Source organism: Copadichromis virginalis, linkage group LG23 (genome assembly GCF_057382275.1).
Source record: "Copadichromis virginalis isolate Kocher_CV1m ecotype Utaka linkage group LG23, C_Virginalis_male_GT1.1, whole genome shotgun sequence".
Classification (NCBI taxonomy): domain Eukaryota; kingdom Metazoa; phylum Chordata; class Actinopteri; order Cichliformes; family Cichlidae; genus Copadichromis; species Copadichromis virginalis.
This window is the reverse complement of record NC_140639.1, coordinates 3,746,205-3,770,393: the sequence shown is the minus strand read 5'-3', so window position 1 is coordinate 3,770,393 and position 24,189 is coordinate 3,746,205. Positions and strand designations below refer to the sequence as shown.

General features: G+C 41.1%; 2 protein-coding genes across 6 annotated transcripts in view; both read right to left on the bottom strand.

Moving 5' to 3' along the window:
- cpamd8 (C3 and PZP like alpha-2-macroglobulin domain containing 8) overlaps window positions 1-17,066 on the bottom strand; it is a 46,160-nt gene extending 29,094 nt beyond the window's left edge. For 2 of the 3 annotated variants that reach the window (XM_085448623.1, XM_085448624.1), the window contains exons 1-20: window positions 16,328-17,066; window positions 14,146-14,297; window positions 12,814-12,836; window positions 12,072-12,237; window positions 11,732-11,784; window positions 11,162-11,179; window positions 10,454-10,508; window positions 10,129-10,242; window positions 9,772-9,856; window positions 8,053-8,161; window positions 7,589-7,816; window positions 7,152-7,322; window positions 6,936-7,064; window positions 6,626-6,824; window positions 6,231-6,406; window positions 5,097-5,246; window positions 4,723-4,884; window positions 4,474-4,616; window positions 2,638-2,700; window positions 1,428-1,659 (exon numbers count right to left, since the gene is read on the bottom strand). In XM_085448623.1, coding sequence (XP_085304749.1) covers window positions 1,428-1,659; window positions 2,638-2,700; window positions 4,474-4,616; window positions 4,723-4,884; window positions 5,097-5,246; window positions 6,231-6,406; window positions 6,626-6,824; window positions 6,936-7,064; window positions 7,152-7,322; window positions 7,589-7,816; window positions 8,053-8,161; window positions 9,772-9,856; window positions 10,129-10,242; window positions 10,454-10,508; window positions 11,162-11,179; window positions 11,732-11,784; window positions 12,072-12,237; window positions 12,814-12,836; window positions 14,146-14,297; window positions 16,328-16,413 — 2,514 coding nt within the window. In that variant the 5' untranslated portion in view covers window positions 16,414-17,066. Of the gene's footprint in view, window positions 1-1,427; window positions 1,660-2,637; window positions 2,701-4,473; window positions 4,617-4,722; window positions 4,885-5,096; window positions 5,247-6,230; window positions 6,407-6,625; window positions 6,825-6,935; window positions 7,065-7,151; window positions 7,323-7,588; window positions 7,817-8,052; window positions 8,162-9,771; window positions 9,857-10,128; window positions 10,243-10,453; window positions 10,509-11,161; window positions 11,180-11,731; window positions 11,785-12,071; window positions 12,238-12,813; window positions 12,837-14,145; window positions 14,298-16,327 lie in introns of those variants that run through there. The other variant, XM_085448625.1, reaches the window with a different exon arrangement.
- Window positions 17,067-17,133: 67 nt separating this feature from the next.
- Window positions 17,134-24,136, bottom strand: sac3d1 (SAC3 domain containing 1). Of its 3 annotated transcripts, none has more exons than XM_085448634.1 (5): window positions 23,781-24,136; window positions 23,123-23,220; window positions 20,774-21,194; window positions 19,276-19,558; window positions 17,134-19,087 (listed from the first exon to the last, which is right to left on the bottom strand). In XM_085448634.1, the coding sequence occupies exons 2-5, from the start codon at window positions 23,155-23,157 to the stop codon at window positions 18,606-18,608; spliced, it is 1,221 nt and encodes a 406-aa protein (XP_085304760.1). In that variant the 5' UTR covers window positions 23,158-23,220; window positions 23,781-24,136; the 3' UTR covers window positions 17,134-18,605. The 3 variants fall into 3 exon arrangements, with proteins under 3 accessions (XP_085304760.1, XP_085304761.1, XP_085304762.1); XM_085448635.1 differs by lacking the exon at window positions 23,781-24,136 and adding an exon at window positions 23,461-23,714; XM_085448636.1 differs by lacking the exon at window positions 23,123-23,220.
- Window positions 24,137-24,189: the final 53 nt, after the last annotated feature.

Here is a 24,189-nt window from a genome sequence, read left to right as displayed (position 1 = left end):
ATAATCCTCTGTGATTTATGGCATGTACCATTTCTAGTGCAGAGCTATGAACAAAATGAAGGACTGGACAAATTCCAAGACGTATCCGGTCTGAACCACAAGCTCTGCATAAAGATCCGCTGGAACGAGGTGTTCTAAGGGGTCCTGAAGTGGTTTGAGAACTCATTTGTGTGTTGGCTGGTTTCATCCCGTTCCAAGATTCCCAAATCTCTATGACTATGGATTTTATCAGCTTATCGTTGACCTACTTCTGTCTAACAACTAAACGGAGCACCTACTTTATGCCTCATTTGACTGACAAACCTCCAGTTTCTTTTTTGATGATCCTTCTCTCTTTTCCTCTTAGAAACCTTTTTCTTAACCAAATCTGGGGTCTGATCATAGTGAGAGTTGTGAGCAGTCTGTCTGTCTGCCTACGTCTTTTATTTAACTATCAAATTCAGATTACTGAGATATTTGCCTAGTGTGGTCTTTTAATTTTTCGGGCGTTACATTATGGGTTGCTCTTCTTCACTTTAATACAATTTGAATGTCATTTTTACTTATACGCAACACATTCTCACTCCCAAAGCGTAACATTTGACGCTAGGTGACAAATCGTCGGTATATTACGCTTCCGGGCACCCAACACGTCTCTATATTACGAGATCGGAAAAATAGGAAACAGGAGAACCGTTTGGAATGAATCTACACATGTACGTTTATTTTACTTAAATCGCTTTGGAAAACACTATCTAACGTCATTAAAGTGGTGGTTAAGGTTAGGGATGAGGTTATGGTTAGGGCTGGAATACATGGCTAGAACGTCTATTACCACGGGACCGTCGTTCTACTGGATTTCATCCACAACCCAGCACGCAGCATAAGAATGCTGAAGGTCACCTTTCGCGCCGGGCGCGTTCCTATTTAACACCTTGGGACGTGACAAATCGTCGGTATATTACGCCTCAGGAGTGAGAATGGTCTGTTATACAGCACCAAATCACAGTTGTCTTAAGGTGCTTTATATTGTAAGTTAAAGACCCTACGATAATAGCGAGAAAAGCCAACGACTCCATGTAAGGAAGCACTTGGCGACAGTGGGAAGGAAAAACTGCCTTTAAATAGGAAGAGACGTCTCAGTGACGTCATTGTGGTTCCTAACTTGATGTTCTAATAGACTCTTAGCAAGTTTAGATGGAGTCATTTTAGGATTAGTGTTAAAACTAACTGTCAAGAGTTTGCATAACATGTCATACAAACCTATAATTAGTGAAAATGTATTAAAAAATATGTTCTGCGATGGTTTACAAGTCATAAATGATTAAAAAGCACAGATGTGACATGTCCTGTCTTAAAGAATATGATGTCAAGATTGGACTTGAAGGCAGTTGCTAGGAACTAATGTCAGAGACCTGTCCATCTGCCACATTAAGAAAACATCTTACCGCAGAGCAGGTAGGCAGGTAGTTGTAGACGGTGAGGGGAACTTTGGTCTGCTCCCCTCTGATTAAGCTGTAGGGCAGCGTAAAGTCCACAAAGAAGCGCTTGAAGGTGCGAAGCTCTGCTCTCGTTCCTAACGCCAACCCCTTCTGCTCGGACAGGGAAACAACTTCTGCCACCCATGTGGTGATTGAATCCGGCGCATCCAGGTGCAGTTCAGCTTCCCCAGTTTCAGAGCTGTTACGTGGAGATACAACAGTGGAATAAAATAATTCGAGCATATTTTCTTTTTAAGACAAGCTATTAAAATTCATCAACTACAAGGAAGAGCTTGATCAAAGGCTGGAGATTACTTTAATGTTAGCACCTGTGTCAACACCAACATCTGCACCAATATAACTACAGCAAACACTCTAAAATGGATGGTTTCAAGGGACGGTCAGGTGTTGACCCAATCTGTTTCTTTGAAAGAAATGAGCTGGAGTCATTATTGGCAGCGCTCACTGGATGTTGGTCTTGGCAAACTGCAAGAGGGCACAATAAACTTCAAAAACTGCATGTACAGCCTTCCTTTTGATCAAAGCCGTCCAAAATCCATTTTAATATACTTTTAAGGAAAAATCAGAGCTCTGCACTTCACAGGAAATTAGTGAGAGCTGAAGTCCCATCCAAGGGAATCAAGCATATGGAAATCTATGGGCAATTCATTTATATTGGCTAAACATGAATGGAAGGAGCTCTTGAGAAAGTAAGAGTCTGTTCCAAGATTGAATGAGGCATTTCACACCCAGTGGGAGAAGTGGCGGATGCTGCTGCATGATGGAAGATCGGCCGTCTGGCATACAGCACCGCCTCGCACCTTTCCTCTCACAAATTTCTTCCAAGAGTCTGTCATGTTCACGTTTTCCTTTCCAGTACTCTCCAATCTTTTTTCTTCCAGCTCTACTCTCGCCTTTCTTCTTCTACCTATATTCTGCTTTTCACATATTTCTCACCTCCTTTTTGCTCTCTGTAAATATTTTTCCTGTATCTTTTTCACGCTATCATTTTTTTTCCACATTTGCTCCTCTCTTTTCCATTTCTCTATTCTCTCAAGCACTAAATCACATAAAAGGATAGACAATCTGTTGCACCTGATATATCTAGCCAGAGGCAAGTAACGCAGACACACAGACACGCTCACACAAGACAAATATTATTTAAAGATTTAAATACCTGACGTTGAGGCAGTGCCACACCCAAGTCTCTGGGAAAAATGTACGCCTCCGCCTCTCTACTCTACAGCCAAAACACAAGAAGACATCAGTGAAAAAGCTTTAGCTAATAAAATAACAACATAATGGAAAAATATACTATTTAAAATTCCACAATGATAAGTCACATCATGTGTTTGAAGTTCGGCACTAAAATGAAAAGTATTTGTAGCACAGGGGAATGCAGGCCTAACATGTGAAATCAAACAAAGAGGGCGATCTTGATGTAATTATTATTCTGTTATGGGTTTGCGTTCAGATTCCTTGTTTTCGGTAAAGTACATGCCCATATTACAGTGTGTGGTCCAGTGAAGGATTACAGTTAATCTTCTTCAACAATAATAACCACTTTTTTCCCTCTGACATTAAAGAGGGTGGAGTAATACATACAAGTACACAAATTTAATGGTTTAAAAGAACCTCCAAAACAGACAAGGATCATCTGTTTTTATCAGTTAATGAGCCAACATACACAAAAACAACTGAATAACCTTGACTATGACATGACACCACACCCAGGTGGCTCACAGTTTGGCTTTTAATACCAATAGAGTATGGTATTTGATAAGCTAGTTTCCTATAATTCATGTTTTTAAAATTTATAATGTCCTGTGTAAAAGTCTTGATCCACCCCTCATTCCTTTATATCTTGCCAGAAAACTGCCAAATTTCAATTTATGCAATTATTTGTATAGTTCTAACAAATAAATCTCTTGAATGAGCTTTCTTCTGATTTCTCTAAGTATTTTTCAGGAAGAGTTCTCCAGGCTTCTTAAAGGAAATTCAAAGCTCTTCTTTGGATGTTATTTGAATAACGCTGCAGCCAATCAGATACTTTCCAGCTGCACTGCATGGCAGATCAAAATCTGATGGTAGTTTTTGACAGAGCCTCTACCGTACTTTACAGAGGGCTGTAGACACTCACTGCTGCACCTCTCTCCTGACCTCCTCCATACATACTGACAACAATTTGAACAAAAAATGCCAATTTTGGATTCATCACTCCATGAGACCTGTTGCCAATGGTTTTTAGTCCAGTTCTTTGGCAAACCTCAGCCTTTTCCCCTGTTTCCCTTCCTTTACAATGGCTTCTTTGACAGCCACCCTTTAACAGAGATAAATTCTGATGAACAGCGGGCAGTAGTGAACAGCAGATGGATCAGTTGAAGGGCCAGATTAATCTCTTAGGTCCTGTGTCAGGTCTTTGTTGGATTTGTCCAATTTCCTCATTTTTTAAGGACACGCTAGTTTTTGGCTACAGCTCTTTAGGAATCACCTCAATGGTGCAAAAACGCTGACAAATAGAGATTTTTGTAGATTCAACTAAAAAAATGAAGAAATGATTTAATTTTGCAGCGGGCTGCTAGTAACAAAGTGTCTAACGATACAATTTAAAATGCTTTTTTTGCTAAGTTGCCCATTATGTGTAGACACAAGACTGGTTCATCCCTTGAGTTAGGGGCCCTTTTTATGTTTGAATGATTCAACAGAGTTAAGCGTCACATAGACAATCATTTCCATGAAAAATGGTCATGGTCATGAAAATGAATGCAAAAGCAGCCAGTGCCTAAAGAGAAACTTTAAAAGTCCTTCAAAAAGCCTGGAGAACTATTTCTCAAAACCACTTTAAAAAAATGAAAAGTAAAATATAAAGAAACGTCGGCTGGTACAAGAAGAACTTTCACGCCATTTATGAAAACGTTGAATAATACAATTTGCACATTTTTAGGTATGAGATCATTAGAGTTTGCTGATGCCCAGTGGACAGCCTTGGACACCTATAAAGAACATCCTGTACCTGTTTGTGGGGCGGGAGGGCATAGCAGCCACCAAGGTAGAGGTGTGCGGTTGAAAGGCAGGAACAGCTTCATCTGTGTACATGCCCCCACTCTGCCGATGGTTTAAACTCACCATATCTGTCATCACAACCAGTCCCGTTTCCTGTATTAAATATAGAGAGAAGTAAACATCTGCACGCACTAGTACGATTACCTTTTAACCCAGTGACAGCACTAGCTGAGCTCTTTCACTAAGTGTATGTTCTCACTGTAAAAGCAAAGCGCGCGTCCTTAGTGATGTCCCAGTGCCATGGGAACACAGAGGACCGCCTCCGTCTTTTTGCCGTCAGCCCAGGCCACCAGAAGTGTCCGTCATCTTTAGGAATGTTGAAAGCGTCTGAAACATCAAACTCTGCCAGCTCTTTAAACACCTGCAGAGTGAAAAACATATTTATATAAAGTTACAGTAAAAGTAAAGTTATTTACAAAAATACAGCAGGTAACATCTTAAAAACTACGATCTAAGAAAGTAATTTAAACCAGCTCTCTAAATCTATACTATAAAGCGATTTTAAGTTACAGAACGCTTTAATCGATTGTTTATTAAAGTGTAATATCGCCATAATCTATAAATATGACCAACCTTTTCAGGACTCAGCTGAAAGTCGGGCTTCAGCAGGTAAAGACTCTTATCTACAGTGGCCACGCAAACACAGGATCCCCTCTGAGCCCGAACGCGCAGGGTCACCGAGTCCCCCGGCATGGACTCATTGGTCGACATAGAAATAGATACCTGCAATCCAAAACATGACACATAAGTGCATTCTGCATAAACAAGGTGCATTTAACACATTTCCGCTCCACAGAATTGTGAATTTGTAAGACTGTACGGTTATAAGTTTACTGAAAAGGTTCACAGAGATGTCTTCAAATTGGTCACTTGAACATAAAACTTGAACCAGAAGACTGAATGTTTCCCTCATGAAAGAGAAAAATCTGAAATATCTATCAAAATGTCAATATCAAATATCAAACTGTCAGGTCAAAAACTAAATAATTTCAGCACTAGCTGGCAGATCCTCAGTGGCATTCGGAATAATATCAGTCTGAGAATTCTAAGCAGCAAACTTTGGAAAGCTCTGACTGAGAGTGGAAAACTACAGCCTTTGAAAGAGGGAGGGATGGCCAGAGTCAGCTTTCACAAATCAGAACTATTTCTCACCAGCACAAAATCACAAATTAACACCGTTAATCGGTTCCGCTGCCCTCCTTTCACCATTCTGTAACCTGTCATCCTCTCCTGTCATGACCCCACCTATCTGCCTGCGGCCTGTGCGGCCGCTGTCTCATCCTGCCCTCACAACCCCCTCCTCCGGCACACATACGCACAACACACACACACACTTAGTGTTGTAAGGGCATACCAGAGAGCTGTAAATACTTCAGGGAGTTAACTCCACCTAATGCAGGCAGGAACTGGGGATCTCTCCCAAGCCAACACAGCTGTTTGTTTACAGACATTACACTGTGGTGTAATGGTTGGTGTATGGATACTTAGGCTCAGCTCCAAGGTGTATACAGAGAGTGCACCCTTTTCTCCGGGTTTTAATAAATCACTATTTTAGCAGCAAAAAAAACCCCCAAACAAAACATGAAAAGACAAACTTAATTTTGTATATCCAAAAACACTGGTGTTTTCGTAACAAGCATATGCAACAGTACCAACTGCAGTACTTTTCTCTGGATAAATTAAGTTATAATAGTTCTGTTTCCAAACCTGGTTCTCAAACTCGGGCTTGACAGGGATTTGCAGACTGTCTGTGACACCCTCACCGTTTTCCCTCACATAGTAGACCAGCAGACGGCTGAGTGGTGCCATGCTGTGACTAACAGGAAAACGTAGGTAGGACACACATCTGTCCATCTCAGTCTGGGAGGAAGAGCCTGCAACATCTGGCAGAGTGACAGGGTGACAGTGCTTTCTCCAAAACTATCTGGCATTCTGATGTCAAAGACCACTACGATTGAGAAGCTTGGACACTGATTTCCCAAGCACTACAACAATGAAAGAAAAAAAAGCTGATTCATCAAAGGATTATTCTGTGAAACTTTAGCTCTTAAAATTACCTGGATGACAGTGAAGTTAGAGTTGTAATAAGAAGAAATGAGTACCAGAAGCAGAAGGAGGCAGGTGGGTGCTGTGAATGTTCTTGTCAAAGGTGACTGTGGCCCTTTTTCCTCTGTGGGAGGCTGTCAGGTTGGCTGCCTGTTGGCCTGATAGGACAATGTTTCCCCTGGATGCTACCTCGTAATGCAGGGTGAAGTTACAGGGACAAGTGGATTTGAGAGCCACTTCTGCCTCTTGTCCAACCTATACATGCAGACAGATATAAATATACTTCACAATCTGATGTTTTGAAACATGTTTAAATCATCCAAAGTTAAGCAAGAAACTCATACCACCGAAAAAGGTCACACCTACCTTGAGCGGGGTGCTGGGACTTTGGATCTGGATGTGACACCTGCTAGGAGAGTACCAACTACTGATAGAAAGGTAGCTGGGCAAATACTGGTTTCCAACTGTCCTGTCCTCAATGGATATCACCTTGGTCTTTGTCAAGAAAATGCAATTAAGATTAGCTTCAAATTACTTCTTGCATCACTCTGTTTATATTACGTGACAATAGGAAGTTCTGACCTCAAGCCAGACATACTGAGCAGCTGCCGGGATGGAAGGGATCTCAAAGGTGGCCTGACCGTCCTTGGAGATTAGCTCGCTGGTATAGACGTTGTCCTTCGGGGTCAGCTCTGCTTTAACGCGCACCTTTACCCCTTCAGCAGGGCTCCCATCAGGATAGGTGACCTCGATCTACAAAGCAGAGGGAAAACGACTGAGTGTGCAAATGCAGACTCATTTGTGAATCAGTAATGTACATGGCTGCATACAGGCTTAATTTAGCTTTAGCATCTAACTGACTAGCAGTTAAAGTCATACTTTATTTAAAAAGCACAACAAATAAATATACTCTGAGCTCTTCTCAAAGCAAATCCCAGTGAGATGAAGATCCAAGCTGATTCGTATTTCTCTTCTCTTTTTTTCCCCACGGTGCCAATAACTTTTTTGTGGGCTCTCACCTTCCCTTTGTAAGGCAGACCAGGCTTGAACTGTTTGCGTGTATCCTTAGAGTACTTGATGTCAATGAGCTGTTTATGGACTGGTGTGGAATCATCAAATGTGGCTTGCTTGCTTCCATCTACACTGGTCACAGAAGCCCAAATGCTAACAGTCCCTCTGAAGTGATCAGCCACATCCAAGGGCATCATGTCTTTGACGCACAGACTGAAATTTGCAGAGCCTTTGATCTGACAGCAGAAAAGATGTAATCAGGTACAGCAGGACATGTATAATTTTGGTGTCAGGGTTTGGAGCTTAACCTCTTAGATAATAACAATGATTTACAGTGTATGCATAAAACAGTAGCACTTTGAAGGAACTCTGAAGACAAAACAACAATCAATCAACAACCCTGTTTCCATATCAGCTTGGAAGTCTCTAATACATTCACAAAGCATGTAGAATAGGGATTAAATAAACTAACCTCCATAGTTTTTATGACAGGATGGCCCATCTCATGGCGGTAGTAGCCGACCCCATTCACCGTCATATTTACTGTCAACTTCCCAGTTACGGGTTTCCCAAAGGTATATCTGCATAAGAGTGACATGCCAGAGTGTAAAATTGATGTTCTTTTTTGTTGTATTGTAAATAAACATTACAATAATAAAAAACATTTATAACCTATTATCAGAGATGGACATGTAATCTGATTACTTTTTTCAAGTAATGAGTAAAGTAAGGGATTACTATTGCAAAAATGGTAATTAGATTACCGTTACTTTCCCGTAGGAACGCTGCATTACTGCGTTACTAAAACCATGATTTTTTTGCGAGAATGTCTCATGACAGTGACGTAAGCGAGTGCGACGTTTGTGATAACAGCTGTGTGCAGATCAACAATGGATCATATATCGAGTGCAGAGAGAGTATGAGCGTGCAGCGTTTAAAGCGTGGAAGTACTGACCTTACTTTGAGATTGATTCCATAAAAAGTGACAAAAACATTAGTGTCCGCTGTGCGTGGGAAGAAAACTTCTTTTTACACCGAAAAAAACCCCTAAACAAGCACCGAGTGCGCAACGACGTAATGGGAAACTCACAGAGAAACTCGCGGATTCTTCACCTGACCGCTGCGACACACCTGCACCAGGGTAAACCTCCGCCTACCCTGCTCCTGCTTTACAGGTGAAAATAGAGCAACAGGACCGCTAGTCTTTGATTTTATTTATTTTCTGCTGTGTTTTACTTGCATCTATTTGAAAGACTGAGTGTAAACACAAAAAATATTTTATTTTATGTGCTGGAATGTGCAGAAAATAGGTTTAAATGTTAAACTAATTTCTTCAAGTCAGAGAATGGTGCATATAATTTAATTTTTGCTTGATGCATAAAGTTAAAAGATCAAAACTGATAAAACAAGTTTAAAAAAAAAAGAGACTTTTCCATTTGATTACATTTTGTATGATGGATTATGCAGAAAAAGTAGAATTGGGCTGAGAGATCTATTGCTTTATCACCTCTTCAGGTTGTAAATCGTGTTTTTAAAAAGTAACTAAGTAATTAATTACTTTTGAAAATAAGTAATCAGTAAAGTAACGAGATTACTTTTTGGGGGAAGTAATCAGTAATTAGTTACTGATTACTTTTTTCAAGTAACTTGACCAACACTGCTTACCACTGAGTAAGTCCCCTTCATTCTTTCAAAACTGCTCTGACTTGTGGGGGCATGGAAACAATACCTGCTGGGATTTCATGTGATGTATAGCACCGGGACAATGGCAGTGGGCTCTGTGGACCAGGGTTGTTCTAGTGCACCCCATGGCTGCTCTGTCATGCTGGTAGTTAAGTTTAGAGATCAGGTGAACGCTTTGTGCGCTTTAATGTGTCCTTTAAGCTGATCCTGTGCAGTTTTTGATATGTGGCATATGAGAGCACACCCCCTAAAGGAGGAGGCTACTACCATGGGAAGATGTCCCATTTTGCAAGAATGTTTAGCAGGCGCTGTGTGTCAAAGTCCGCACGTAAGTACCCACCGTTTCTCAGAAGAGTGCTGCACTGGAATGAGATTATGACTTCACCATAGTCAATGGTTTTTATGCTGTGGCTGATTAGTGTAAACAAAGAAACAAAGAAAACACTCCACAAGTCCAGGTTAAAGTCTTGTTCCACTTTCGTACAGCGCTGAATATTTAGTGACTTACCTGGCCCTGACTGTGGCCTGCTCACATAAGTTCAGATCACGGATGTAGCGCGGTGGATCAATCACCAACTCAAATTTGGGCGCCACTGAAAGAGAGGCAGCACAATATTTTTTTTTTGAACTTTTTCTTGTGTTATATCTTATACATCAATAGCCTTGCTGTTTATTTGTAATATATTATTTGACAACTACACACATTTTAGTAGAGTAAAACAGTAAATATGCTTTTAACACAACTTGAAATAAAAAGACAGGCATTTAAAACAGCCTACAATGTTAAAAAAAACATACACACACACACTCATTACAGTGCTCTCAATAAACAATGGCAGGTGTGCGACAGTGTGTAGGTCCTCACCATATTTCTGCACTTCAAACGACTTGTTATAGGTGTGGCCCTGCACCTCCACGAAGACAAACCAATCTCCCAACACAGGCTGGTCAGACAGAGGAAAGCTCATGTTCACCACCCCTACAGGACGCAAAAATCGAATTAACACATTTAATTCCTGTGTCCTTGATAGTGATTAACCAAACTGTAGCAATCATATATCACCGTTCTTCAATTATGAGTCCAGAAAAGTAGTGTTTTAATTCAATCCCCCAGAGCAACCTAGCAATGAAATGTAAACGTGCAGCTTACACAAAGATGATGTAAAAATACTGCAAATGATGCGGCTCACCACAGCAGACAGAATTAAGCCCTCTCCACTGCACCATCCTGGATCCTCGTGGATCCTGGAAGATCAAAGCAGGATGTCACAAACCAATGTTAAGATTCCTTTACTTCACATACCGAAACAAAAATGCGGTACAAGTTTAGTTGCTCAGTGAATGTTGTTATCACACAATAGAAAAAGTCATAAATAGTTTTATTATTGCTGAACAGTCCCCTCACTGAACTTGACCCAGATATCTGGGTTCTGATATATTTTCCAAAATACTTTTAAAACTCTTTCCAAAAATAACATATACTGTAGTCTATAACTGAGGAAGAAAAATGCATCTGTGTGCTTGTTGCTACTGTTAACTCATGTATAAGCTTTTCTTCGCTTCCCATGAAGTCTTTGCTTGGTGTTTTCCAAATATTTCCTAAGATCTGGAAAGATGAATGAAGATCCAATGTGAGCTAGGTTTGCTAATACAGGGATTATAGTGTGTTGTAGATGTACAGATACAAAAAGACAAAGGAGAAGAGAAGAGAAGAGAAGAAAAGAGGTTCCTTTCATGTTGTTTATCCTTGTACTGGTCCAAAGAGCACCCTGTTATCTAGGTGAGCTGCCCTGACTTCTGCTCTGTAATCTCCAAGCAGGCTGGGAACTAAAATTGCCACTGTCCCATCCCGGACGTGGCTCTGCCAACCCTGGGTGGTCCTGTCAGCCTGCACTCACCAAAATATATGCCTCAATCTGCAAAAAAAAAAAAGAACAAAAGAGAGAAACACAAGAAAAAGTTGCAATAAAGTTGCTTAAAAAAAAGTACAAATCCTGTGTTTTATCTCTATGCTTCATCCCATTCATTTCGATTTCAACAATTTTCTGTCTGTACAATTAAGTATTGCCCTTTTACCTGCAATGTACCTTTATAGCTGCAAACATCAATAAGCTGTCTGTGTGCACAGTTGCACAGTATTTTTGGAGTCATTGCTAACATTCCAAGAGAAATGAGTCTAGCTTGGCTACAGTAAATAGGCAACTGTACATTTTCTTGCACACTGTGCAAAGTTTCTCCTCTTAACTCCACCAATTAAAAGGTGGAAAAGTATGCCTGTAGTAAACACTCGGTCATAAATCAAAGTCTGTCTGTCAACTCTGTCGTAAAAACACAGGTTTTGCTAATAACCCAACCCATTTTTATTAAAGATTATCATTCAATGGGTTTACTGTTTATTGTGAATCTGCTGAAGAAGCACGACAAATTGCTTTAATATTTGTCTGAATATGAGATCAATTCGGAATTACCTTCTCGTTTACTGGCCTCAAGTCAGGGTCAACTGTGTAAACGTTGATGAGAACTAAAGACAAAAAAAGAAATGCAATAATCTTAAAATAAGTCTTTCGTGTTTCTAATCAGAAAAATCTGCACGCACATGAAAATCTTGATACTTCTAAAGAAAACAACCCCAGCTGTCTGAAGTCATTTGATGGGTTGAAATCCTTAATTATGCAATCAGCAGCTATGTCTACAACATTTGTACAGCTCAAATGCAGCATCAACATGCCTGCATCCCCTGACTTATTTCCACTAACTGGCATTACTCTGTGATTAACTGATTAACTACCAGGTGCACTATGAGGGAACCTTTATGTTTGGGTTTGTAGATGGGTTTGTCAGTCTGGATGAACACAGCTGTGCCCTTGCTCTCCACGGTGACGGTGGTGTAGTTGTGGAAAATGTAACCTCCTTCCGCGAGGTGACGGTTCCCCCAGACCTTCAGGTGGGCCTGGCCTCTCAGCCCCGAGGGAACCTGGTGGCGTATACACACATCCATAAACGCATACAAAAGCAAAGTCAGCGGGAACTGAAAACGTAAATTAGGACTGAAGTGTTTACTCGAGGCTGAATTATTTGCCGTGATTTATTCAATTTCATTTTCTAGAGAACAAAAGCTCCAGAATAACAAAAACAGATTTAAAAAAAAAAAAAAAAAAAAAGCAGAGAAGACGTCAGCCTCCAACAGAGTACGCTTCACGCGACAGTATTTTACGAGAATGAGGGTAGAGGTTATGAGAAGGGAAGGGAGAGAGAGAGACAGAGGCAAAGAATCTCTAAAAGTCGTGCATACTAGATTGATCTATTCCAGCCTTCGGGGGCGGCGGACCATACATGCACGTCAACAGCTGTTGCATATTATATCGAGGCTGTTACCTTATTCCCAATGAATGAGCAGAGACAGATGTTGCATTACAAATAATGTTAGTGTTGATTTGCATGTTGCTTGAGGAATGTGCACACAGCGGACAGGGGGCTCTCACTACTGTGCAGCTGTCACCGCTGCTGAGAAAATAAAAGCGCACTTAGTGGCACACAAAGTTCCACTCACCTTTAGTTTGATGGCGCCTTTGTCTAAAAGGAGAAAAAGTGAGATTTAAAGTAAGATTTTTTCCCCCCACAGGCTCTGCCATACACACTCGATTAGACCACTGACTGCACCTCAGATTTAAGTGCAAATAGATAGAGGAATAAATTGACTTTGAATGGGTTTTGTTGGGTTACAACCACTCTTTTAGAGGTTTCTATTAACGATGTGCTTGATGATCAAGTCCCTGAGACTCAACACATTAATAAGCTATTCGCTAAAATGGGGAAAAACTGGATTTCTGTAGTTAAAGGATGTGCAAAGTTTTTGAAACCAAACCCAATGAAACAATTTGTCCAGACTTTGATATTGTCTCATCTTGATTATTGCCCAACATTACGTGGCACAAAGAAGTAGATTAAGAAGTAGCAAGTGGTAGAAAACAGAGCAGCACATGCTGTCCTTTGTTGTGTGTACAGAACAAACATTGTAACAATGCACAAACGCCTCGTGCTTTTGTTACAAACACTCCAATGATTTTGTTTGAAAATGAATGACAAATTATTCTACCAAACACGCCACAGAGAGATTTTATAACTCACAGCAAGAACCAGTTCAATCAGTAGAGCAGTTTTCTATTGGTCTGTTATGGAATAGAATTCATTGCCAATGTAGCAGAACTAGTGTGCACGTACGAATAGTATGTCATCAGTGCCTAGCTTGATGCGGAACACCATTTGTGTTGTGAGGAGCTGTTTGATTGTTTGCATGTGTGGTTCGTTTTGTTTTTGTTAAGATGCTGTACGGCTTTGAGTAATCAGTTACAGTCAAAGTGTAGAGATCTGTGACCCCAGGAAGAATAGCTGCTGTGCTGCTACAGCTAATAGGGATCTTAATAAACCAAGCTAAACTAAACCTCAGTTTCTCACAGATCTGTAAAGTGATCAATAAAATGCATGCTTCTAACATGCTTTAACTGTAAGCGCTGTGGTTAAGTCAGTTCAGTTGCTGTTCCAGCTGCAACCTGTCTCCTCTAAGCAGAGTCAGCACCATCTATCTATGCTGTCAAACAAATCACACAGTGTGTACATTAAGTGGCCGATGAGCTGGACTGAACTGATGCCTGCAGTCACAGATAATCTATATAAAAGCCAAAGCTTGTCTTGTAGCAGAGGCTCACACCGTCTGTGTGTGTGTGTTCTTTAATCTATGTGTATATTTTGCCTGCCTGCATCCTTTGAAAACAGTGACATAAAGGGGGTATCTTTTAGCTTGCCTAACTTGTCAGTGCATGCTTTGTTTCCAAACGTAACCCACTGTGCCAGTGTAACTTTAGCTTAAAGAATTTGTTCTCACCGAGCACTGAGCCATGGCTGTGGGCAACCGTCTGTCCCTTCACCGACAGCTGCACCTGGACGCGGGTTTCTGCTTTCGCGTTAAAGATGGTTACGCTCACGCTCTCCTCGACGCCTGCTCGAAAGACAGAGGGTGCAGCGACCAAGTAACCCCTGAGAGAAGAGCAGGAGGGCAGAGAGAGGGAAAGAGTTTAAAGGAAGGAGGGAGCAAGGGGGTAAAGTGAGGTGAGATGACAGTAGGGGGAGAATACAGGTGATGGCAAGGGAGGCAAAAGGAGATTGGAGACCAGGTGTAAATACACATTTTTTTCTGTCTCGCTTCATCTTTTTCACTTCCATGCACGCACAAGGTTAATTGCAGTTTTCACCAGGGATGCAGTGCCTGACGACCACTGAGCTTGTTGCTTTAATGTTTTCTTTGGGTGGTCCGGCACCCTCTGACAGAACCTCGACATCTGTTTGGAAAAATAGTGGCTGAGATTCCTCACAGTCACTCTGACATTTAATTGAGGGAAGGGGACCTGTCACTGAGGTCACAGAGCAAAGGTCATTCTTTGATGCTTATTAAGAGTCTAGGGTGTGTGTGTGTGTGTGTGTGTGTGGGGGGGGGGGGGGGGGGGTTCAATTTAAGTTTTATTTTGAAAGAACATGCCTTCTGGCACAAAGGGGCTACTTCTCTCAGGTAACAAAGGTAGAATAATAGGTGCTCTTGTTAGCATGCTCCAGTATGACTCAATCACCAGAGTGTGTGGAGCAAGTTCACTGAAGTGTCCACCAAATGTTGAGCTGTGTTTGAGACTCAGTCAGTTTAATTATTTTTGACCATGTGATGACCGAGGCTGATACAGCAACGCAAGTGTAAATATCTTCCTGTTAGTCTAACTCATTGCTTGCTCACCCCAGCCTTGCAGCTTTTTTCGACTGGGCCAACTCACCCCTTAACAACTTAACTGAAGATCACACAAATTAGAGGTGAGCAAATCCTTGAGCACAAGCCCAGTTGCATGCATGAGAGAAGGATCAGGTGGTTGGCATTACAGCACAATGGCATTACAGCTAGAGGCAACTGCAGTTCCTGAGAGAGAGAAAAAGTCATGAGAAAATCCCCTGGAAAATAAGGCTTTCGGGAGAATGAGGATAATAAGAGGAAATTGACTCTGTGCGTTTGATCTACAGTGAGTTTAACCAGCTCTTGGATGAGCTGGGATCAGGTGGTGGAGACCGTGCTTATTTCAGTCACATGGCTCCATTTACTCAAGTTCTAATTGTTTTTGCTCAACTTTTGTCCTGTGGGAGTTAAGAGCCTGCTCTCATGTGTAGGTGAAGCTTTTAAGAGTCACATGGTTTCATGTTTTGCTCATTGCTTAAACTTCTAAGCTAACTTGTTTAAAGCTTCACAAAAAGATCTGCTTTAGCTTGAGTTTGATAGTAACCCCTCCTCTCTTCCTGGAAGAATTGCTACAACCATCGGCGTAACTTTGTGCTGATCTCTGTCTAAATAAATAAATCTGGGTAAATTCCCAGATGATTAGACATGCAACTATTTTGCTGGTAATACCTGAAATGAGTAAAGAAAATCAACATCCTATTTATGCAAGATAATTCATAATTTTATTGGGGGGAGGAGGGGGGGGGGGTATATTGGTTGGGTCTGATTATTGGGGGGAGGGGGGGGGGTCATAACCCCCCTAACCCCCCTGGAAATTACGCCCCTGGCTACAACTAGTTGGTCTGTTATCTCCCAAGGTCACAATTAACCCCTCAAGCACCTGACTGATAGAATCCGTCCTGGGTCTGGGTTAAACAAAACAACAATGAAAGACACACAGGAGTGCATCTATTCATATTTGGCAAGTTATGGGCTATCATTGACCTAATGCATCACTCTGTGTGACAACCTCACAGGTTAGTAACACAATTAATGAAAGTATGACAACAATACATTAGTGGCAGTGTGGTTGGGACAGTAATAACATTAAATTGTGGCTTATTCACAAAAAGGTTTTAATCTGACTGATCCGTACAATGAAATGCACTCAGTTTAAATAAAACTATTTTTAAAGATAATTTTTAAAAGTTTTTCAATGAACAATCACAGTCTATCCATACTTAAAGCACCGGGAAATGCTTGTAGTAGAGCACACAGCAGCTCAAAGACACCACATGTAACACAGGCTACTTACTGTCTTTCTTGTGCAGAACTTGTGCTCACGGTGCAGATGTACAAAATCCACGAAAGCCTCAAAGCTGTCAGAGACAACCGTAACATTTTGGCTCCAGAGCCCAGGATACTTCAGGATACAGTCTTTACCGTCTGAATGAGACTGGCTCTGAAAGCCCTGATTAAATGTTAAATGAAATTTAATCCCAGCCCTCACGGTCTATCTATTTATCCATTGAGATCGGTAGGAGAGAAAGGTGTGCAGAGCTCCGTTGAGAACCAAAGATCAACTTAATGAATTCATCTGTCTTCGCCAAATCCAGGTCCAAGCAAATCGTGCCTTTTTTTTTTTTCGTCTTTTAGAGCCCGGAGTATACGAGCAGTCCTCACCCATGTGCCTTCACCCGCCCCGGCTTCGCTCTCTCATATTTCAGCATTACAATTTGTAAGTGTCCTCCCACTTCAGCGCGGAGAAATGTCACCGTTACGATTTGTTTGACATCTAAAATCCGCGCAGCTCTCGCTGTCCCGGTTGTTCCTGGTGATCTCAAGTCGGATGGTCTTTTTTTCCGCTCCTACAGCATCGCGTTGAGAGGCTTCAGACGGCGCTTCTTTCGCTTTGATACCTTCTCTTCTCTGCAGAGAGCATGAATGAGACCAGCTTAAGAAACAGTAGCAACGTGTCCTTTTAGCCACTAAAAACTATCTGCACGTTTTTAGCTCAGCCAAAAAGTCAGAATATCTCAAATCTGCAGCTACTCTGTTTTGTTATGAAACACAACAGAAATGTCAAGCGGTGTGAATGACACAATTCAATTACTGAAGGCATGATTATAACAGTTTTACTCACTTAAATTTGCACTTTTGGAGTTCATTGATGCCCTGATAAGATATCTGCTGCCCTCTAGTGGCACTTAGGTTTAGATGCAGTCGTGAAGTCTACATACACTCATGAATGTCATGGTTATTTTGGTCTTTTATTTACTTTTTCGAACTGCTGTTTGTCCAGGGTGGAATGATTGTACAGTATACATGTTTTTAGTAAAGTTCATTTAAATTGGTTTCCTGGTAAGGCGTTTAAGCGTATCCTAGCTTCCAGAAGCTTAACGTTAGCCTTCTTTATTCGTTTTCAAATAAATTTTGATCTGTTCGGGATCATTGTCCTGTTGGATCACCCAGCTGTGTTCATGTTTCAACCGTTTAACTGTTGATTTTTGTGGTAAGGTTGAAGAATTTGGAGATAGTCACGCTTCATTATTCCGTCCACTGCGCAATGCACCACTACCACTGGCACCAAAACAGGCTCGTCCATGTGGGCAGCTGCAAATTTCAGTTGGACTGGAAGGTGTCAATTTTGGAGCAGGGCCTTTTGGTCACACACTCTCAGTCCATGTTGATGTAAAGCCCACTTCACTGTATACAGTGATGCTGGATAACCAGCAGTTTTCAGTTCATGGCAGGCTTGAGCTTTTGTGGTTCCTGAACGTCGTAATCAAGTTCCTCTCATCTGAGGGTGAACGTCTGGGTGACAGTGAATAACTGAATAACTAGTACTTGCGTACAATTGCTTGAACTGGTGATCTTAGAATGCAGTTGTTTAGAAATGACCCCAAGATACTATCCCAAATCTACAATTCTCCTTCTTAGATCTACACCAAGTTCCTTGGACTTTTAACATTGTGCCGACTACTGGTCAGTCCAACGAGTGCTGACAAATCCTTTTGTTTTTTAAACTGGCAAAGAAACTACCAGTTTCAGTTGATGATGATCACCATAAGTTAATAAGTCTTGTCAAGGTAGAAGACACTGTAGAACCTTCAGCACCACTTACTAACAAATGAAGTGAGTGCACGAGCCTGTGTGGATTACAGAAAATCCTAAATAAATTCATTTTGTTTTTAAAGAAAAAGCCTTTAAAGACGTACACTTTACAGTCATTCCAGCCATTAAAGAAAGAAATCATTAAAAAGCTCAAAATTACCACGACAATCAAATCCATGATGTATGTAAACTTCTGACCACCATTGTATTTCGACTGTAACCAAATTTATTAAAATGATTCCAAAATTTGAATTTATAAGAATGAGTAAACAGTTACACCTTTGAATTTCTGTACAGTTCTTGTAAAAAAATACTCAAGGGAAACATCAACACAAAATATTGGTAGTAATATAAAAGTAATTCACATCTTAATGTAACTCGTGGCCATCAGCTCAGTGACAGTCCAGATTTCTTAAAAAACAAACAAACAGTCAATTTCCTAATTTATAAGAATACCGAGCGGTATTTGTATGGCTTGTTTACTTCTTATTTGTCTCAACACAGCTCTGAACAATATTCTTAACAGTGAGATCTCTCTGTTTCTCAGATGCTATGCTGTGATACAGTTTACAGTGCAGTGTTCCTTGTCCCGGCTCCGTGAAAGCAGCTTTGGAGAATACTACTTGATTGTCCTTGTTAACCTCAACTCCACATGACCGGCACAGTTGAGCTGTAAGTGATGCGTCTAAGAACAAGAGCTTAGCCAGTCTGTCAAGAGGAAAGCGACAGTTGCGGCTGCTGTATCCGTGGCTGTATACGAGCAGCAGATCTTGACGACATGTCATCAGGTGACGGTGCAGCGCACAGGTCTGTAGGAAGTTTAGCTTTTGAGCCAACCGAAGCAAACGGACAGGGTTTCTCTCAAGGAAAGCTTGGTTGATGAAAAGAGCAAGTTTGATGTTTGGAGTGCTGCGTAGTCGCAATGGGAGTTGCATGGTGTGCTGCATAGTGCGAGCTGAACCTGTAAGAGAAAATAAAGCATACAAAATTAATTGCTTTCTGGAGGACGTGGAGGAGTCCTTAATTTTTAAAAACATTCCCTGCATCAAAAATCTGTTTGCACAACACTGAACTAATGCATGCATGACTTCCAGCTTGAACATGCATACAAATACACCAAAATAGCAGATGATAAACAAAGTCACCAACCCAAGTTGTACAGCAAACTGAGCGACTGGAACTCTTCTTGGTTGGGATGAGGTCCTGTTTTGGTCATGTAGCAATCCAGCAACCAGCTGAGGTATTCCTGCAGGTGTATATCATTGATACGTGGGTCGTAGAGACGCAGCGGCTCCCCACAAAGACGATAAGAGGCATAGATGAGGAAACGAACGGTTCGCTCTAAAATGACCACGCAGTCCAATCCTGACATCCTCTGGATGATCATGTCCTGCTTCACAGCACGAAGACGGTCAAAGACAAAGGTATAAACCTGCGCGACAACAAATAAGTAAACAACAAATTAGTCATCTTTAATCTACGATGATAGATTCTGTTTTGCTATTTTTCCATCAGATATTTTCACATATTTTAAAATGAACAGACAGTGAAATATTTGTCGTTCCCTGCAAGGCTTGATTTAGACTTCTGCTGGAGAGGCGCTATAACATAACCTACGTAGGTGGCTAATGTCGTTGCTGGCATTTATGCTTGTATTATGGTGTATTATGTTTTAATTACCTTGTTGTAATGTCCCTGGGTTGTACAGCGAGCTGTGACCCGCCTCTTTGTTGTGGTTAGTTATTTTCGGGGGCAAGTATATTTGTATCTTTAAATTTTTCCACTTCTTTGTACATTTGCTCACATTCATTCTGATAGTTTCACCAATCTCCCTTCAAGAATTTGCTGACATTTGTGAGTGTTTATATCGATGTCATGATTATTTGTTCAAGAGAAAGTGATTGTTATTCTTTCACTGATAAATTCAAAAACTGCAGCAAAAAAGTAGCTGTAGCAATAGTAATGCACAGGGGGAAGTGACCACATTGAAAGAGTCACTCACAGCAAGTAGCCTATGTCGACCCAACGATTAGTTACAACGTAGCAACGCTGTAGATTTCCCGCTGAAGCATAAATCCCTTGTAAGAATCACTTGCAATACAGTTTAAATTTATATAGCAGAATAACCTACAGCAAGTTTAAGACAGGAAGGTTCAAGAATTGGGATTATGACAACAACAAAAATTAAAACTTTACAACTGCACTTTTTGTCAAAGCACCGTTAGGTTCTTGGTAAAATAAAGAACTGGCTTCTGCACGTGCATGTTGTTTTGAAGATGGTAACACACACTTCTGCACAATAAATAAATGGGCCCTAAATTTAAATTCTTTAGCTGTCTTTAAATAATAACAAAAGTTTAATTTCTAAGTCACCAATTCAGTTATTAAACATGAATCATTTCCTGATATTATGTACCATAAACAATGAAATGATTTTTGCTAAGAAATGTTACTTCAGAAAGACTCTTGTGAATGCAGTATTTTACACATTTTACAGCCTTTCTTTCCTTTTCCAACATTTTTAAAATCTGTTGCCATCATCCAGTTGTAAAATATTGAAAAAAGGTTGGACTTATTTACTGTTACACAAAGTCCCAAGCTTTTGTGGAAATCAACAATTTGAACGATCGGTGTAAATATTACGTACCTCAGTCCATGGATACAGGCTCGGGGCGGCTGCAATGTCATTAATAAGGTAGTTAACAGTTTTCAGCAGCACAGGAGGTGGTCTGAGGTCACTCGGTTTGGTTGAGTCCTTCCCAGCTGCTGGTCTGGAATACTCCTTAACGGCACGCAATGGGTCTCCTTTTGGCCGCCGATCTTTCTCTGTGCCTGGTAACATTTCAAAATGGTGAAGTCGGTTCTGAGCCTCACGATCCCGTAACTCCTGAGCGGGGCACATCGTTTGGCAGGTCCCTTTTGGCACCGTGTCCTCTTCATGCTGTCTGGGTTTCTGCTCCTCCTCGTCCGCCTGTCTAACTTGTGCTTTCCCTTCACCTTGCCACTGCTCTTTATCCCTTTGTCTCCATTGTCCTTCTGATGGTGCACCCCTCCTCTGTGAGTGAGATCTGTTTGATTGACAGTTTAATTAGTAATTAATATTGATATTGCAAAGCAAGTATTAGAAGCACCTTTTACCTCATATTTACCTTTTTCAACAAGTAATCTCTACTCGTTGTCAAGCAAACTTAAATGAGCCCTGCTTTGTGCCTGAATCCGTCTGCCACGGTAAACAACAGAGGCTGCTACTTCATTTCTGTGCTGCCTCTAAAATCATGATCTTTCCCAGCATCATCTTAACATTACCGCTTATACTCAGTCTTTGAAAGCAAAGATGATATATGGATAAATGTCATCCTTGGGGATTGTGTTCCTGGAGCTTCAACTGAACTGGAGCTGACGATGGTAGTTCTACACCAGGGAACTGCTGTGAGGTAGAAGCCACTGTAGCTAGCCCCTGCAGAAGGTGGAGAACTGGCTCATCAGCTGGTCCACAAAACTCAACAATAACTGCTGAATAGAACAAGGTAGGGCTGGGCGATATGACCCAAAATTCATATCTCGATATTTTTTAGCTGGATGGCGATATAAGATATATATCTCGATATTTTTTTTAAAGCCATAAGTTGAGAACAAAAAGAGAGTTCTTAGTCACACTGTGTCCCAGATGTCACACGGGCACTTTTATTTACATACAGCGTAGATGTACATGAAGAAATTACTTAAAAATAAATTATCAGCATTTATTAAATAATCATGGTCCATAAATAAAAGAAAACAATGTTGTTTTTGTGCATAACAAAAAGCTCACAATTGTGCAGTCAAAATGTAAACTAATAGACGCTGAGCATAATAACAAAGAGACAGATTTCACAGCTGCACCACGTCTCTGAACAGGTGCCATTTGTGGTCCTTATACACACACAGTATGTATCACTCCGCGAGGCTCCTCCCCGGTAGCCGTAATCCTCCGACAATCCATCAAGCGGTGCAGCTCCGTAGCTTAGCAAAGTCATATTAAAACATTTTTTGACAGATTGCTGAGCGCTGTGTACCACATAAAATCGGTTCGCGGTCAGTAAGCACAACCAGAATTCATACATAAGGCGCACTGTCGAGTTTTGAGAAAATGAAAGGATTTTAGGCCGTGCAGCCCCTCCGGGCTGCATGTCGTTAGCGCGGTTAGCTCGCTAGCGCGGTTAGCTCGCTAACACGTTGACGCCGTCCAGCCCCACGCACGGTAACTCGCTAACGGAGATTTTCCGCTTTCATCTTGTCATTGCCTGCAGGTGAAGCTATGAGGGAGGCGGAGTTGTGTTCAGTGAATGAGAGGCGAGGCCGAGTAACATTGCGTAGAGACAAAAGTGGACGAAAGAGAGGCAAACCTGCGGCTCCACAAGTATAATTATAACATAACAGACTATATCGATATAAACGATATTGTCACATCTTATATCTCGTATGAAAATATATCGATATTTTTTAAAAACTCGATATATCGCCCAGCCCTAGAACAAGGACTATCTCTGGAGCTGAATACATTTTCTTTGCTCTTACCGCTTTCTCTGGTCTCATCTTTGCTTCCAACTTTGCCCCCAAACTGCTCAACCTGAACCGTCCCTATCTTTGCAATCCTGTGGTCATTCTCAATGGAAATCCTAGCATCTTCAGCTTAGCCTCCTGTCTTTTTGTCAGTGCCACTGTCGCCAAACCACAGATCAGGTCTCACCATCTCATAGGTCTTCCCCTTTTCTCTTGCTGCTATCTGTCACAAATGTGTCCCAAGATTTGTATCCTCCTGCTCCACCCTACTTGCACCCTCTTCTTCTGTTCTCTTGTCTTTTGGTTTTGATGGCTGCCCCCAGGTATCTAAACGTACCTACCTTCAATACCTCTACTTCTTACAACTTCGCTGTTGCGCGTTAATCCCTCTTATTCACACATGTACTCTGTCTAGCTTCTACTGACTTTTATTCCTCTCATCGCCAGAGCATACCTGCACCATACTCTCGCTAAAGAACACAATATCATCTGCAGAGATCATGGTCCATGGAGACTCCTGCCTGACCTCATCTGTCAGCCTGTCCATCACCACTGCAAACAAGGAAAATCTCAGTACTGATGCCCGCTGTACTGCACACGCCACCACCGTCTCACTATCCTCATACATGCGCCAATTCAACATTTTTAAACTGCAGCATAAACGTTTTGCTAACATTTGTATTATAATGTGCATATTCGAGTTTTATCCAAGTAAATGTGCAACAAGCAACTTTTTTTAATATAACGTTTTCATCCCACCGCTAAAACAGGAAGCCCCAAATCTTAAAATACCTCTCTTGCTCCTTTGCAGATTCAGGGTTAGAATAACACAACGCAACAAAGGATACGGTGTCGTGCATGCAATGTGTAAAGGATAAATCACCGCATATACATATATATCTGCCACAGGTGTTACTGCAGCGCTGACCATCATGCTAATGTCTAACTTGGACGGCTAGCTAGCGGTCTGGACGGTTGGCTACCAAACAAAAACACATCGTTATTTCCACGCAAACATCTGTTTTTCGAAGCAAAAAACATACAACTGACATTTGGTTTATAATACAATTTTAAGAAATGCTCACTTTATGTGAAATAAATGTTTTACTCACATGCGACGGCTTCTCCTGCGATTCATTGGCTCTCAGTAAAGGGAAGGTCGTCACTTTCCACAAACTACCAATAGAAATGACCCATTGTTGTCTTGATTAACGTCACATCCGGGTGAGGATGGACTCATTTAAGGTCGAATGTTTTATGACTTTAAAACGTAGTTTTTGATGTTTAGTTAAAATTGCAAAATAAAACAAGCACACATAAGGGGTCGAACAAAAATTCAAACGCGTTGTTAGACTCATAAATCAAATTAATAATTTTGCCAATTTCTGAGATATCACAAGTTTGTGATTTAGTGACAAGGTATGTTAGAGTTATTTGATCAAAGTTTCAAACTCCTCTGTATTCAGCAACCTTGGTTAGGATATTATGGATTCTTAGTGCAATGCGATTTTTCATAGTCTG